Consider the following 14,953-nt stretch of genomic DNA (forward strand, 5'->3'; position numbering starts at 1 on the left):
ACCCCCGGCTTCACACCCAGCCCCTTTGTGCAGCTGAGCTCGGCCCTGAAGTGGTGTGGGGAAAACCCTAGAGCTGAACGTCAGGCACGGACGGAGACATACAGACACACACACACACACACACACACACACACACACACACACACAGCAGAGTGGCCACAGATGCTGCAAGGCTTTCTCCTTGCACCTTCCTTTCTTCAACTCTCTAGACTCCTTATGTGTCCTGCCTTAGTGGGATGCAGGGAGCAAGAACAAAGAGGCTAGGAAGAGAGGTGAGGGCAAAATAGGACCAGAGGAGACAATAATTGGGAGATGACTGAGGAAACCAAATCAAAGCAGCTTTATTGCCCATTAAGTACATCAGTGCTTCAAATGCAAAGTTCAACCATAAAAAGTGCAGCCAGAGAAGGCAGCCCTGAGACATGTGGGGGCTGAGGAGAAGGGCCTCCAACTCTTGAGGAGCAGTGCTAGAAAAGTCTTTTGTTAATATGGCTCCTATTCCAGAACTGGGCTGATGATCACAGAATGAATGGTCAAGGGCCGTGTGCCAGGGCCCCGAGAGGTCAAGTCAGGACCATTCCCCGCAGGCAGTGGTCCCTCTCCTCCTGTTTCCCAGCCTAGGACAGCTCCCAGCAAAAGGCAATGCACCTCTTCTATTTTCCACCTAACCTAGCCCACCCTTATAATACTGGCAGATGAGTAGGTCCTTGTAAAATGGGCCAAAGTTCCTCCTTTTGGTTCTGCTCAGCACCCACCCCTCGCATCCATGACTTGTTCAAAAGATGAACAACAGTCAACTCTATCCCAGCCTCCGGGGCTCAGAGAAAAAAGGACCTGGAAATATGAAGTTGGAGGCAAGGAGAAGGTAAGGTCAGGCTCATCACCCACAGAAGGGGAAAAACAAAAGCCCCACAAGCTGGGTACAGCAGAGGCAGACTTGGAGGTAATGATCCTGCTTACCCCCTCAGAAGCCACTTAATCAGAATATCCCTGGGGTAGAAGACGCCCTGCTCTGGGTCCTGTCAGAGTACAGTATCAGGGAAAGTGAAGAACCAGCTCTCTGCTCTGCCTCAGAGGCTGAGAGAGCCTTGGGTGGATTCTAGAAGGCCAGGCATAAAGGCGTGGAAAGCAGGCACTCTGCTAGTTCAGAGGCAAGCCCACAGCATCATATCCCTGGCAGCAAGGGAAGAGCATGGGGAAAAACAAACAATCTATTCCGAAATTCCCCCTTTTCTGCAGGGAGGAGTTAAGTAACAGCAGAAGTAGCCTCCTGCCAAGAGAGGCTACCTGGTTTACATGTACAGCTTATGAGCAATGGTGAGGACAGCCTTCAGGACAAGCATGAAGCTGGAGACCTCGCTGAAGCTGCTGTAGCCCACCACCTGGGCATGCACCGCAAGGCCCTGCTCAAAGTTTCCTGCGTCCACACATCGGGCAACCTCATGGAGCCCAGCCAGGACATGAGGCGAGAGCTGTGGAGGGACAGACGCTTAGGTCAGGGAGCCCAACCCAGACCCTACCCTGGGAGCATGGAAGGGTAAGAGAGGATTTAAGTTCTGGAGCCCAGGCCGGGCAAGATGTCTATGTATGTATATTGTGGGGAACCCAGGTCAGTGAGACCTATGGGAGAGGACACTGGGGTCCCTTTGGCCACAGGTGATGGTGGGGGGCAGGGGGCAGAGGGGCACCACTAAGTGTACTTACTGTGCCCTGGCAGAGCTTAGCATATAGACATTCTAGATGTTGGGCTGCCTTCTCCAGCTTCCGTTTTGTCTTCTGCAGGGAGGGAAATGGATTCTGAGTCCAGCCCCTAAGACTGACACCACACAGGACTCTAGAGAAGCACAGTATGTCCGAGCTGGAACGACTTAATGCTACTGCTTTCATTTCACAGGAGAGGAAATGGGGGCCCAAAGAGGGTAAGTGACTTGCTTAAGCTGACACAGCCACTGCATGAACAGCAGGTCGCCTTACTCCTAGTTTCACCCTCCCTCCAGTGCCCCATGCTGCCTTTCCATGAGTTAAGCCTCAATGCTGCTGGGCCCTGCTACCTAGGTGCTAGACTCAGATCAGCCGAGCCCCCCCACCCCTTGCCCCACACGGATATCAAATAAGTACAAGACACAAGACAGCGGGTCCGGGGACCATGAGAAAAGAGTCACACAAGGAACTGATCTACAGCTCAGGGATCCTGGGAGCAAGCTAGTGGTGTGAGGAGGACATCGTGGGGAAGGCTCAGACTTACTATATCAGTGGCAGACAGGGAGCAGCGTCGCAGAAGCTTCTCAAAGCTGGTCTTCAGGGACTGATGCTCTGGAGGCAGCCCTTTCCTTTCCACCTTCCCAGGGGGCCGCTGCTGAAGTTGCTGAGGGAGGAGCAGGGAGACAGGGCAGACTGGCAAGCTGTCCTTCTCACAGCTTCCCTACGGACTAGTCCTCAGTGACCCACTGTCACGCCACTCCCACTAGACCACAGCAAAGCTGGGGGAAGGGGCGCGCCCTCTTCTCTGCAGTAAGGACATTTGGTACCTGTCCACACCGGTTCCCCAGTGCAGAATCGGCCTCCCCTCTGAGGAATGAGGCCCATCTACCCATGCTCCCTGCTTTTCTATACCCAAGGAGAGTTGGACAGTTTCCAAGAGGAAGGGAACGCACTGTTCCTCTCACCTGCAGGCTGAATTCTCCTGGAGCTCCTGGGGAGGCATTGCACACACCAAGGACAGAAGGCTGTGAGGAAAGGAACCCTCGTGGCTCAGGGGTGAGGCTCATAACTGGAGCAGTAATCGGTACCGGGGGCATAAATGTCTCTGGCAACTAAAGCCAGAGAGAGAAAGGCATATGAGTCTAAACTGAGAGACATCCTAGGCCCTGCTTTGAGAGAATAACAGACGGGGCGCCTGGGTGGCTCAGTCAGTTAAGCGTCCGCCTTCGGCTCAGGTCATGATCCCGGGGTCCTGGGATCGAGCCCCGCATCGGGCTCCCTGCTCAGCGGGGAAGCCTGCTTCTCCCTCTCCCACTCCCCCGACTTGCGTTCCCTCTCTCGCTGTCTCTCTCTCTGTGTCAAATAAATAAATAAATAAATCTTAAAAAAAAAGAGAGCGCAACAGAAGTCCTGAGTGAGCAAGGGAACAGAATAGCGAGTAGGGAGCCAGGAGATGGGGAGACTGATACATGTATGCAAGAAGGAAACAGGAGATGGCCGAGGGGAGAAGAATGAGTGGGGAAAAAGACAAGACAGTCTGTGTGCCTGACAAAGGGACGGGCTGAATTCTGGAAGAAACCAGAATGTGGGTCATTGGTGAACGTATGAGGGGTAGGTGGCAAGAGATGAACTGACCTTTTTCCTCTGGAGGTCTGCCCTGGGCACTGGGGCATTTTTCAAGGAAGCTTGAGGTCCTGCATAGCACAAAGATAGAGGTATTTAGGGGCACAGTCAGGAACACTGGAAATCTTCAGTCTGAAGGCCAGCAAAATTATTTTAGTTGGAGTCAATCACACCTCCCTCTGCAGACCAACCATGTGCTCAGTTGACATTCTCCAGCCCAACGGCCCCCAATTCACTGGCGTGAGGAAAGACTCCTAAGGTGACAGTGGAAGGGGGAAGAGAAGGAGGCAATGACCCAGAAGATGGAAGCTGTGGAAAGAAGACTGACCTGGGTGAGCAGTCGAGGGGCCAGTGGTCGGGAGGGCACTAGAGCATGCAGCACCTGGCCCTCCTGGAGGGTGTGTCGCAGAGAAACTGACAGGAGGGGCTAGGGACCGGAAGCTTGTAGGGCTGACCCCTGGTAGTCTCACAGGAAGTGGAGGGAACAGTCGAGCAGTCTCGGCCAGGGAGGTAGAGCCAGGCTGTATGACATCTGGGGGTACCATGGGTGGAGGTGGACCAGGAAGAGGCCATGTTCCAGGGAACCCCATGAGGTTAGGAACTTGGGCTTTTTGCCCTCTTAACAACAGTGGCTCAAATAAAGCTGAAAAGGAACAGAAACAGGCCATTTGCCATCAAACTTCAATTTGGGAGAGACTCGGAGCATATCAGGGAAGAATAAGGCAGCAATAAAACCAACCAACCAACCTAATAATGCTAACGAAAGATTAATATATGCGTATGGAGATCTACCATTTACAAAATACTTTTAACTATTCCTCATTTGACCCTAAAAACAATCCTGTGGGGTTGAAATGACCAATATAATAGCTATTCTCTTTTCAAAAGAAACAGTGGCTAAGTTTGTTGCCCATTGATACAAAGCCAGTAAGTGACAGTACTGGGGATTCAGACTTCAAATTCTAAGCTCTTCTTGCTACATAGTAGACATAATGCTTCCCATACCCATGCTGGCCATGCCAACTGTTTTCCTCTGTGCTCTGCCCAGACAAATCTTGACTCACTCACTCATTCACTCACCAGGCCTTACACCAGGGGCCAAAGGCAAAGGCTGGGCTGCCTGGGGCTCAGGTACCCTGTAATCATTTATATTCTGTGTTTGGAAGCTTTGATAAGGGCCAGGATGGGAAGGTATCAAGGGTGTCAGCAGTGATGACTGAGGTGTGAAAATCCTTGGCCTTGGAGATGGAGTTGGAACCTGTGAAGAGAAAAAAGGGTCAGCACTTGGAAAGGAAAAGAAAGGTAAGTAATTGAAAATAGAAGAACAATAAAGCATATGTAACAAAAAGTTAGCTCTTAAAATGAAAATCAACAGAACTGATAAGTTTCTATAAAAAGTGACAAAGAGGGGCGCCTGGGTGGCTCAGTCTGTTAAGCATCTGCCTTGGGCTCAGGTCATGATCCTGGAGTCCCACGATCCCTGCATCAGGCTCCCTGCTCAGCGGAGAGTCTGCTTCTCCTTCTTCCTCTGCCCCTCCCCCTGCTCGTGCTCTTTCTCTCTCTCTCTCCCTCACTCTCTCTCTCAAATAAATAAAATCTTAAAAAAGAAAGAAAAACAAAGTGGGAGGAATTATTCTTCCTCATGTCAGGACTTAACTATATAGAGGTAGTATTCAAGACAGAGTGGTATTGTCAGAAGGAAAGACACACAGATCAACAGAACAGAACAGAGATCTGAAAAATAAATCCATAAAAATATGCCCAGTTAAGTTTTTGACAAAGGAGCAAAATCAGTTCAATGGAGGAGAGACAGCCTTTTCTTTTTTTTTTTTTTTAAGAATTTATTTATTTATTTGTCAGAAAGAGAGAGAGCACAAGTAGGCAGAGCGGCAGGCAGAGGGAGAGGGAGAAGCAGCCTCCCTGCTGAGCAAGGAGCCCGATGAGGGGCTCAGTTCCAGGACCCTGGGATCATGACCTGAGCTGAAGGCAGATGCTTAACCGACTGAGCCACCCAGGCATCCCGAGACAGCCTTTTCAATAAATGATTATGGATATCCATTGGCAAAAAAAAAAAAAAAAGCTTGACCTAAATTTCACACCATATGCAAAAATTAACTCAAAATAGAACACAGACTTAACTGTAAAACATAAAACTATAAAACTTTTAGAAAGAACATGGGAAAACTTTAAGGGACTGTGGACTGGCAAAGACATAAAAGCCATGATGATCCATAGAAAGAAAACTATAAATTGGACCTTAAAAAATTAAAAATTTTTGCTTTGTGAGGGACCCTGTTAAAAGGTGAGAAGACAAATTCTTACATAATTATACACACACACATACACACACACACAGGTGAGATCTGAATCTATGGATTGTACTAATAACAGTTTCTTGGTTTTGACATTGTACTATGGTTGTGTGGGACACTGGAATGAAGTGGGGGTGGGGATGTGATGCATGAGACTTCTCAGTACATTTCTTTGCAACTTCCTGTGAATCTGTAATTATTTCAAAATAGAAAGGAGAGAGGGAGAGGCAGAGAGACAGAAAGAAAGAGGGGATAGGAGAAGGAAGAGGAGGGAGGGGAAAGAAGGAGGAAAGAAGAAAGAAAATTAAGATGAGAACTGAAGGTGGGACAGGATGAATCATCAGAGCTTCCACCTGGTACCTCTACTTACCGTCTTGCTGGATTTTGTTCCCCAGTCCCTCCAGCAGGATCCTGGTATCATAAGTTAATAGCACCCTAACCATCTGGGCACTGGATAGTGTCTGGGGGTCAGTTCCCCCACTTCACAGACTCCTCTAAACCATCACCAATTTCTGTCAATTCTACCTATTATCTTAAATCCAACCTCATTCTCCAGCTTTAGGTCAGTCATTTCATGTCCTCATCATCTCTTGCTATTGCCTCTTAAATGCCTCCAGCCTTGTCCTTCCTAAATACATAGCTAGTCATTCCCCTGCATAAGACCATTCAATTTCAGGGTCAAGTCTAAGGTCTTTAGCACAGAATTCCAGGTCCTTCCTGCTCTATCTCCTACCTGTTACTCCAGCTTCATCTAACCTCACTCCCCTACAACAAACACCTGTTTGGCAGCCCCATTAAAATATTAGTAGTTCCTCAAGTGGGCTTTGCTTACTCTCCCTTCAATGCTTTTGTACAAGCTGTTCCCATTGCTTGAAATAGCATTTACCTACTCCTTCCCTTGCCTAAATAACTTTTAATCTTCAATACTCAAACATCATACTCATTCTAAAACATTCCCTAAACTTCTCCCCCTCCTCGAAAGACTAAATTGCTTTTTTCTGTGTGATCCCATGGCACCTTATCATACCCTAATCATGGCATTGATGAATTTTACTGTACTTATTTTTTACATATCTATCTTTCTACTAGACTATGAGCTAATTAAGGGCATGAATCATGGTTTGTCCACATTTCTGTTCTAAGAGCCTAGCAGTTGTTTGACAAGAAGTTATCAGAAAAATAACTGAATCTATGCTCTGCAAAGTTGAGAATTTTCATCATTTTTTTTCACTAATATATTCCAAGTGTCTAGAACCATGCTTGGTACCTGGTAGACATTTAATAAGTATTTTTGAATGAATGAGCAAATGAATGAACAAACCAAACCAGATCTTACCTGGTGAGAAGGCCAGAATCCCAATCTGTAAGATGATGTTTCTTTAGAGTAGGGGGTAGCTCCCACAACAACCCGTGGGAAGGGGAAAGGAGGACACTGTTGGCCCAAGACACCAGAACCTTGGGCATGAAAAAGTCGATCTCTCAGCTGCTGAATTGGTGGCTACAAAAGTTATAATAGTGAAGAACTGTGTTAATTAAAACAAGTAAACATCCTTTCTTATAAGCCTCGCCCCATATAGCATTCAAACTTCAGTTGGCCCTCTACACTTCAGCCACCTTAGATGACTCAAAGGTCCCTAATCCCTGCCAAGCCTCCCTCCTTACTGTTCCTTCTGCCTAGAATGCCCTACATCTGCTGGGAAGCTGCTTCTTTTTGAAGGTCCAGCTCAACTGTTTTAACCACTGGAAAGCCTTCCTTGATTGCTCTGGGCAAAACCAGCCCCTTTCCTGGAGTCCCACAGTGCCTAGTATAAGCTTCTGTTATAACACTGTAAGTTACTGACATCTGATTTCCCCCAAGGGACTGTAAGCTTCCTAAGGGACTAGATCTCATTTATTCTAGAATTCCAGCATTTGCATAGTGCCTAGAACATGGCAGTGCTCAGCCAGTGTTAGATGACTGAAATGGTTTGCTCTCTGTACGTGGTCCCACTCACCTGAGTACAGTCACTGGGTAGGTAGCTCATGGCAGTGGCCAGGCTGCCCTGGGCTGCCAGGAGGTTGGCATACTGAGTGACCCTGCAGGTTGTGGCAGGGCCTGCGCTCACCCCGTCAGGACCCCGCAGTAGCTCCAAGCTCCTATTAAGGACCATCACCTTCTCCATCAGGTCCTATAGGAACAGGGATAAAGGCAGTCAGGTCTCTTCAAAGCACATCCTGCTCCCTAAGATCAGGCAGTTCACCCAGGGACTTCCCACTTTGGGTATGAGGGTACCTGGCCATGGCCAGGTACAGGCAGCAAGTGATGATACGTAAGAGATGTAATAGTTAGAGAAGAGCCTCTTGGCCTCACCTCCCAAGCTATTAGCATTTGCTTCAACTGGGTCCATCTGGGTCTTAGACTCTCATACATCTCTGCCTCTTTCTTTGCTTTCTTTACCCTTTCCTCTGCTAGTACATCATCAGTCTCAGGGTCTGTTATACTATCGTTTCATCTGTGACTTTGTCTTCCTATGAGTCTTCTCTAGTTACCTGTAGAGTGTCTGGTAAAATTTAAATCCACAGAACTTTTCATAGCAGCTAATAGGAGGCCCAGGCTCACAATTATTCAAATAGAGAATAACTTTGTATAACCAGACCTAAAGTGGGAAAAAATTATGAAGGTTAACACCTAAGCAGCTGTTGCTCAGTCTCCCCTGACTGGGAAGGAGAGAGGGAGGTGCTAGCTCATCCCTGGGAAAAGGTCCCAGACACTGAAGGCCCTTTTCTACTCCCTAATATACTGATCCCAGCCTGGGTACCCAGAAGACTTGCCTCTGATGTCCCTGCACATCCCTATCAATAGCCTCTCCTAAGAGCCTGGTATGGAGTGACCAGTGCCCTACAGAGAAGGAGCACCTGTAGAGCCAGGGGGGAGGAAGCCTGGTGGCATCTTGCCCAACACTCCACCAGCTGCTCCACACTCCCTGAGCACACATAACAGAGTCTGGCTTCGGAGGTTAGTGCTCTGCCACCCTCCTGTTCCATGCGAGTACCCAGCATGTCTGCAGAGAGAAGGAAAGTTCTTTAATGGCATAGCTTTCCTGTGCTTCTTCTCATTCTCCTGTTTGAAAATAGGTGGAGGATCATGAGCTGGGACAAGTAACCACAGTGGCTTTGGACAATAATGAGGCCAACTTTGCGCTACAGGGAAGGGCGGAGCTCTTGCGAGAAAAGGTAAAACAGGACAATACATGATCCCTACTAGGGTCCTTGCCTCCCAGCTGAACCAGACCTTGGCCTTGACAACACGGCCTGACCTCCCAGAGCTCAGGCTGCTCCTCTGCCTCCTCCCTCACCGTGTCCATGAACTCCATGCTAGAGTCACACCACTCCATCCTGAAACCCAGGGCTACCTACCACAGAGCTCAGGGAACTTCTCTGGCCCAGAGTATGTCAGGAGCAAGGCCAGTGCCTCTTTCCAGTTCTGCAGGCTACAGGCATAAACCATCTCCTCCCAATTCTTCCGTACAACACAGGCTAGCAGCTATAATGAGCAGAGAGGGAAGGACGTCATTAGCCATCCATCCAACACAGTCAGAGTCACACACAGGGACGTGCTAAGAAAAGCCACTGGTGAACAGGCTTCCTATTAGACCACTGACTAGGCGTTGGGGGTGAGGTAGGGGTGGTTGGAGTGGGGAGAGGGAAAGCCTGGCAGATCTTCTGAACATCAAGGTGTAGGCATCCACCTGACAAAGTCCAAGTAATCCCCTCCCCTCCTCTCCTGCACAGTGGGCAGTTACCGAAGAGATTCTGGTTTTCTTCTTGGCCCAGTAGCACTCCTGTGTTTGCTTCAGCAGATCTGCACCCCCAGCCTGGGCCAGGATGATGGCATCAGCAAAGCGCTCTTCTTTCAGACACAGCTCCACAGCAGGGCGTAGTTCTCCAAGCAGGAGAGCCTGGCTCAGGAGTCCATCAGTGTCTGCAGGCAGAGGCATCCCCTCCATGTGAGCCTGCCCTCAGACCCTAGCTTCCTGTCCCCTACAGGGCCTATAGTACACCCCTTCTATCTCTGTATCACTCAGCCTCCCTTGCCCCAAACAAAACTCCCAAGTTTCATTCCTCAACAACAAAATGTAGTGGGCTGTCCCAGAGTGCCAGGTCCAGTGGTAACTCTCTAAGGACAGGGCTCAAGATGAGGGAGAGCCTCATATGGCAATATTAGAGGTATAGTGTGTGGTTGCTCAGCAAAAACAGAGCCACAGTGGGTTTTGTTGTTGTTGTTGTTGTTGTTTTAAAGATTTTATTTATTTGCGAGAGAGACAATGAGAGACAGAGAGCATGAGAGGGAGGAGGGTCAGAGGGAGAAGCAGACTCCCTGCTCAGCAGGGAGCCCGATGTGGGACTCGATCCCGGGACTCCAGGATCATGACCTGAGCCGAAGGCAGTCGCTTAACCAACTGAGCCACCCAGGCGCCCCGAGTCACAGTGTTTTAAGTAAGAAAACAGTAGAAAAAAAAAATCTTGCTAGAAGGCCTTCCACAGGAAAGACATATCCATAAAAATCCAGAGAGAGCTCTAACCAGTAACAGAACCACTCAGCATTTGTGATGCTCAGCAGGAGGCAGGGGACACGAAGAAAATGTTCTCAAGTCCAAGAACTCTGAGCCCACCTACTCCCACATAGAGCGTTTCTCTCCCTCAGGATCAGAGTACCTTCTGTGATGGGGATCTCCCATGGAGTCATATTCTGAGGGACCAGCTCATCAAAGAAGGATGAGGAGGCAGAGGCTTCCTCTGTGATGTGTTCGGAGGTCTGTACAAGAAAGGACAGACGTGGCTATTTTGGAAATGAACCTGAAAACAGATAGACAGCTGGCTTGGTAGCTCTCTCTGAGAGCTCTACTATCTGGCCCTTAATGGGTAAAGCTACAGAATAACCAGATAAGGTTTGGGAAGGTCTCTAGTCCATAGCTCCTCTCCCAGCCCCAAAGCTTATGCACTCTGTGTCTCACTGTGGTTCCAAGAAATGAGGAGTTTGAAGACTTCTACAGAAGCCAAGCACTTTATGAGAGCAAAGCAAATGTCCAGGAAGGGGCAGATGCCCTAAAGGCAGGTCTCCTGTGCTACCCCAGGTCTGGCTGTCTGGGCTCCAACCACACCTGGCTGCAGAAAGCCTGCTGTCTGTTACTGTGGAGATCATCTCCCTTGGGCCTCCCTTGAGGGGTCTCGCCCAGCCCCAAGTCACTCTTCAAACCCGCGGCCACCTGCAAGGAGAGATCTATGAGTACCCTCTTCCCAGCACAAGGTCAAACACCTATTATGCTTTCTTCCCACCTCCACACACACAGACTGGACTGTCTAAGATTCTTGGGCTATTTACCTGGGGAAAAGCCTACATCCAGGAGGTAAAAGGTTTGTATATGCGTTAATGAAGCCCAGAAAGAGGTCACTGAGACGGTTCCCACTGACAGCATTCTCTTCTTCTCTGCTTCAAGTACATGCTTCTGATGTGAAAGCAGCTTACCTTCTTCTGGAACTCATCTTTACTGTATCCTAATAGTTTTAGGAATTTCATTCTGGAGTCTTCCTCTAAGGTCACCTAATGAACCACACAACACACAAGTCTCCATTAAATCAATGTGAATGACCCTCTCTTGCATAAGCTGAACATCTGTGCCAGTGTACCCTCTAATATAGTTCTTCATACCACCAGAAGTGCCCTACTGAGGCCAACACCGTCTCTCCCCTTTTCCTCCCCCAATTTGATCCTGCTGAGCTGGAGGCATGGTGTTAACAAAACCCTCTCCCACTTCTACATGAAAACTGGACCATGGACCTTCTGTGGACTTACTAGATCTGTTAGCCTGGATACCTGGTAAGAGTCAAATGTCACCTATGTTTCCAGGCAACATTGCTTGTGATGGATAAATTGTATCTGGACTCGAACTATACAAAACTTAAATAGCATCTGTGGACACCATGCTCGCAGGCTTCCCTGATTGCAAGGACTCTTGTAACTGAAAAGATCTCTTGTAGGGACTCTAGAAACATTTTTGAAGTGGGTACAAGAGACATTGGCTCTTGTGGGCATGAGGCTTCAAAGCCGGGGCCACCGACACACCCGCCTTGTGTGCATCTCATCACCTTGCACCTGAGCTGTCTTTTGGGGAGGTGATGAGAACTCTGGACTGCTGCATGGGCTGCTGTAAGAACCCCCACAGAAGAGCGCCACCTCCGGCTGCCCTGCCAAGCCGTGGTTCCTGTCCCACATCCTTCTGAGGAGACTGATGCCAAGTGAACCTACAGAGTCTCGTGAGTCTAAAATATCTAGTTGAAGGGGCGCCTCGGTGGCTCAGTCGGTTAAGCATCTGTCTTCGGCTCAGGTCATGATCCCAGGATCCTCGGATCGAGCCCCACATCGGGCTCCCTGCTCAGCGGGGAGTCTGCTTCTCCCTCTCCCTCTGCCTGCCTGTCTGCCTACTTGTGATCTCTCTCTCTCTGTCAAATAAATAAAATCTTAAAAAAAAAATATCTACTTGAAAACATAGTTCGTGGTGGAAGCTGCATAGATACAATAAACAAAGTCAGCTTAGGGGCCCTGGGTGGCTCAGTCGGTTAAGCACCTGCCTTCGGCTCAGGTCATGATCCCAGGGTCCTGGGATCTAGCCCCACATTGGGCTCCGTGCTCAGCAGGGCGCCTGCTTCTCCCTCTACCTCTACCTGCCTGCCTGTCTGCCTACTTGTGATCTCTCTCTGTCAAATAAATAAATAAAATCTTTAAAAAACAAAACAAAACAAAACACAAAGTCAGCTTACCCACTCAGTGTCCCAGATACTGGGGGCCAAGCCTTCCTGAAGCCGTACCTTAATCTGGGTTAGGTGGCTGGGCCCTTCATTTGCCCTACACAGAGCCATGAATTCTGACTACTGTCTTTCTCACAGTCTCTCAGGGCTCCTTTCTTCTCCCATACTTGTCCTTTGGAAATGTTCAGCCACATTCCGCTTCAGAACCATCATAATGGACAGCTCTTGGGTAGGTTTTCAACCAGACTCCCCTCTATCCTTAGGTACTGCTGCCTCCTTTGTTTAGAAGAAAGGCTCAGGGCGCCTGGGTGGCTCAGTTGGTTAAGCGACTGCCTTCGGCTCAGGTCATGATCCTGGAGTCCCGGGATCGAGTCCCACATCGGGTTCCCTGCTTAGTGGGGAGTCTGCTTCTCCCTCTGACACTCCCCACTCCTGTGCTCTCTCTCTCTCTCTCTCTCATTCTCTCTCAAATAAATTTAAAAAAAAAATCTAAAAAAAAAAAAAAGAAAACATTTAAAAAAAAAAAAATAGAAGAAAGGCTCAACTCCTGATGATGCCCTCTATTCTCTTTCCCATTCCACCATTCCTGGAGCAGTTGGCCGTATTCTGCTTACAACAAAAGTATCATTTCTTTTTTTTTTTTTTTTTTTTTAAAAATTTTTTTTTTTTATTTTAGAGAGAGAGAATGAGAGACAGAGAGCATGAGAGGGAGGAGGGTCAGAGGGAGAAGCAGACTCCCTGCCGAGCAGGGAGCCCGATGCGGGACTCGATCCCGGGACTCCAGGATCATGACCTGAGCCGAAGGCAGTCGCTTAACCGACTGAGCCACCCAGGCGCCCCAAAAGCATCATTTCTTATTCTTTTCTTCCCACACCTTTTTCTAGCTTCACTCTACAGTTGATGATCCTTCTCAAATCCTGTCTCCTTCCCAGATTCCTGGTGTCTACCATCACAAAGTTCTACTGTGTCTGAAGCATAGACCCCAAGCCCTTCTTAGATCCCCTGGGACAGCTCTGTCCTTTTTGCATTATTTACTATGATCCCAAAGCTTTGAATAATCCTCTCACTGCCTGTCCAGTCAGTTCTCTTTCTCCCTTTAGTTCTCTCCTCCCATCTACTCAATTCCTTTGACAGGTGCAACACTCCTCCTGATGTCATGCACAACTTGAAATTTCATTAGCACTGAACTTGATCCGTGCCTCCAGAGTAAACTGGGACTTAAGCCCTGAGTCCCACCATAATAACTTGCCTTGGGTTACCTGAAACAAACTCAAAGCCTTCTCATGATGATGCCCCCTTCCAGCCAATCCTCTTTCCTTCCTTTCCTTTCTCTTCTCTCTTCCCATCACGTTATCTGCCCTTTGGCATGGCATAAAAGCCTTCCCCTTGGCCTTGGTAAAGTATCTAGGACATCAGCAATAGAAGCAAAAAAGGCAAATGTCACTTGTACCCCTCAGCTTCCTTAGCTGCAAAAGGTCTCTGAGACACCGGTAAAAGGTGAAGATTCTGTGTCCAGAGGGTGTGGTGTAGGAAAAAGCCTAAGAGGTCAGGGCCTCTGTAATCTAGGTCACAATGTGGTTGTCCATCTCCTAGAGTTTCTGGCTTTGGGGAAACACTTTCGGAGCAGCCAGCCTCAGGCTTCCTACCTTCAGGAATTGCCAGAGCATCTTTTCACTTTGCAGTGATGTTTGTTCGATCTTGTTCTGACAATAATTCAGAAGATTTCCTGATTCCAGGGCCTCCCGCAGCTCAGCTGACCGCCTCAGTAATTCAGATTCTGTGATGACTTGACTGATGAAGACTAGGCAGAGGCAAGGCTGTGGCATCTGATGGGCAGGGGTGCTGGGGAGGCCAAAGGTAACCAGCTTCCCTCCAAACTGGTGAGGAAAAACAAGAAGGGTTAAGGTTGTATCTTCAAGCTAAAAATTAACACCAAATCCAAATCACAGGGAAGGCTATTTATTGGTCGACCCTAGGATAGGAAATCAACAATAAGAACTCCTGGGGGTGGAACAGGATCAGGAAATGAGTAGAGAATGCACCCCTATACATAAACCACCCCTACATTTTTAGCACCATCAGCATAAAACTCTAGCACATGGTACTCATCTTCTGACCCATGCTGGCAGCCCCATTCTCCCAGTCACCTGGACTAAACGCCTTGGCATCGTCATGGTCTTTATACCCATCACAGCTACAGCCACGGAACAGCAGTCTGACCTCGTCTTGTGCAGTGTCTCTCACACAGGGCCCCCTGTCCATTCCCAGCGCTAGCACACCTAGGTTATTGGAATAGGCTGCTAGCCTCTGGGTTTTCCTCCTCCAATCCAAGCCTTAGACTACCACCCTGTACCTATGGCTGCTTAGGAGTGTGTTCTGGTTTCAAAGGCCACAGAAGAGAGCTTAAGCTCCTCCAAAGTTAGGGCCAGACTCTCTAGCCTCTCTCTCCCTGCTCACTTATGTGATCGCTCCACATCCCCAAAGTGCCCAGTTCATTCCTGCTTCTGAGCCTTCAACCACCAAAACAGCCC

General features: G+C 48.7%; 1 protein-coding gene across 2 annotated transcripts in view; it reads right to left on the reverse strand.

Annotated features, from left to right (window-relative positions):
* Window positions 1–321: 321 nt before the first annotated feature.
* The window catches only part of SEC31B (SEC31 homolog B, COPII coat complex component), a 30,422-nt gene continuing 15,790 nt past the window's right edge, over window positions 322–14,953 (reverse strand). The window contains exons 11-26 of one of the 2 annotated variants that reach the window (XM_044916128.1): window positions 14,069–14,299; window positions 11,143–11,217; window positions 10,778–10,882; window positions 10,332–10,431; window positions 9,419–9,597; window positions 9,033–9,159; window positions 8,532–8,677; window positions 7,631–7,804; window positions 6,973–7,134; window positions 4,405–4,582; window positions 3,653–3,967; window positions 3,337–3,395; window positions 2,667–2,813; window positions 2,246–2,365; window positions 1,705–1,776; window positions 322–1,472 (exon numbers count right to left, since the gene is read on the reverse strand). In XM_044916128.1, the coding sequence (XP_044772063.1) occupies window positions 1,293–1,472; window positions 1,705–1,776; window positions 2,246–2,365; window positions 2,667–2,813; window positions 3,337–3,395; window positions 3,653–3,967; window positions 4,405–4,582; window positions 6,973–7,134; window positions 7,631–7,804; window positions 8,532–8,677; window positions 9,033–9,159; window positions 9,419–9,597; window positions 10,332–10,431; window positions 10,778–10,882; window positions 11,143–11,217; window positions 14,069–14,299 (2,370 nt within the window). In that variant the 3' untranslated portion in view covers window positions 322–1,292. Of the gene's footprint in view, window positions 1,473–1,704; window positions 1,777–2,245; window positions 2,366–2,528; window positions 2,814–3,336; window positions 3,396–3,652; window positions 3,968–4,404; window positions 4,583–6,972; window positions 7,135–7,630; window positions 7,805–8,531; window positions 8,678–9,032; window positions 9,160–9,418; window positions 9,598–10,331; window positions 10,432–10,777; window positions 10,883–11,142; window positions 11,218–14,068; window positions 14,300–14,953 lie in introns of both variants that reach the window. The other variant, XM_021699704.2, reaches the window with a different exon arrangement.

The sequence above is a fragment of the Neomonachus schauinslandi genome, chromosome 6, assembly GCF_002201575.2.
Source record: "Neomonachus schauinslandi chromosome 6, ASM220157v2, whole genome shotgun sequence".
Lineage (NCBI taxonomy): Eukaryota > Metazoa > Chordata > Mammalia > Carnivora > Phocidae > Neomonachus > Neomonachus schauinslandi.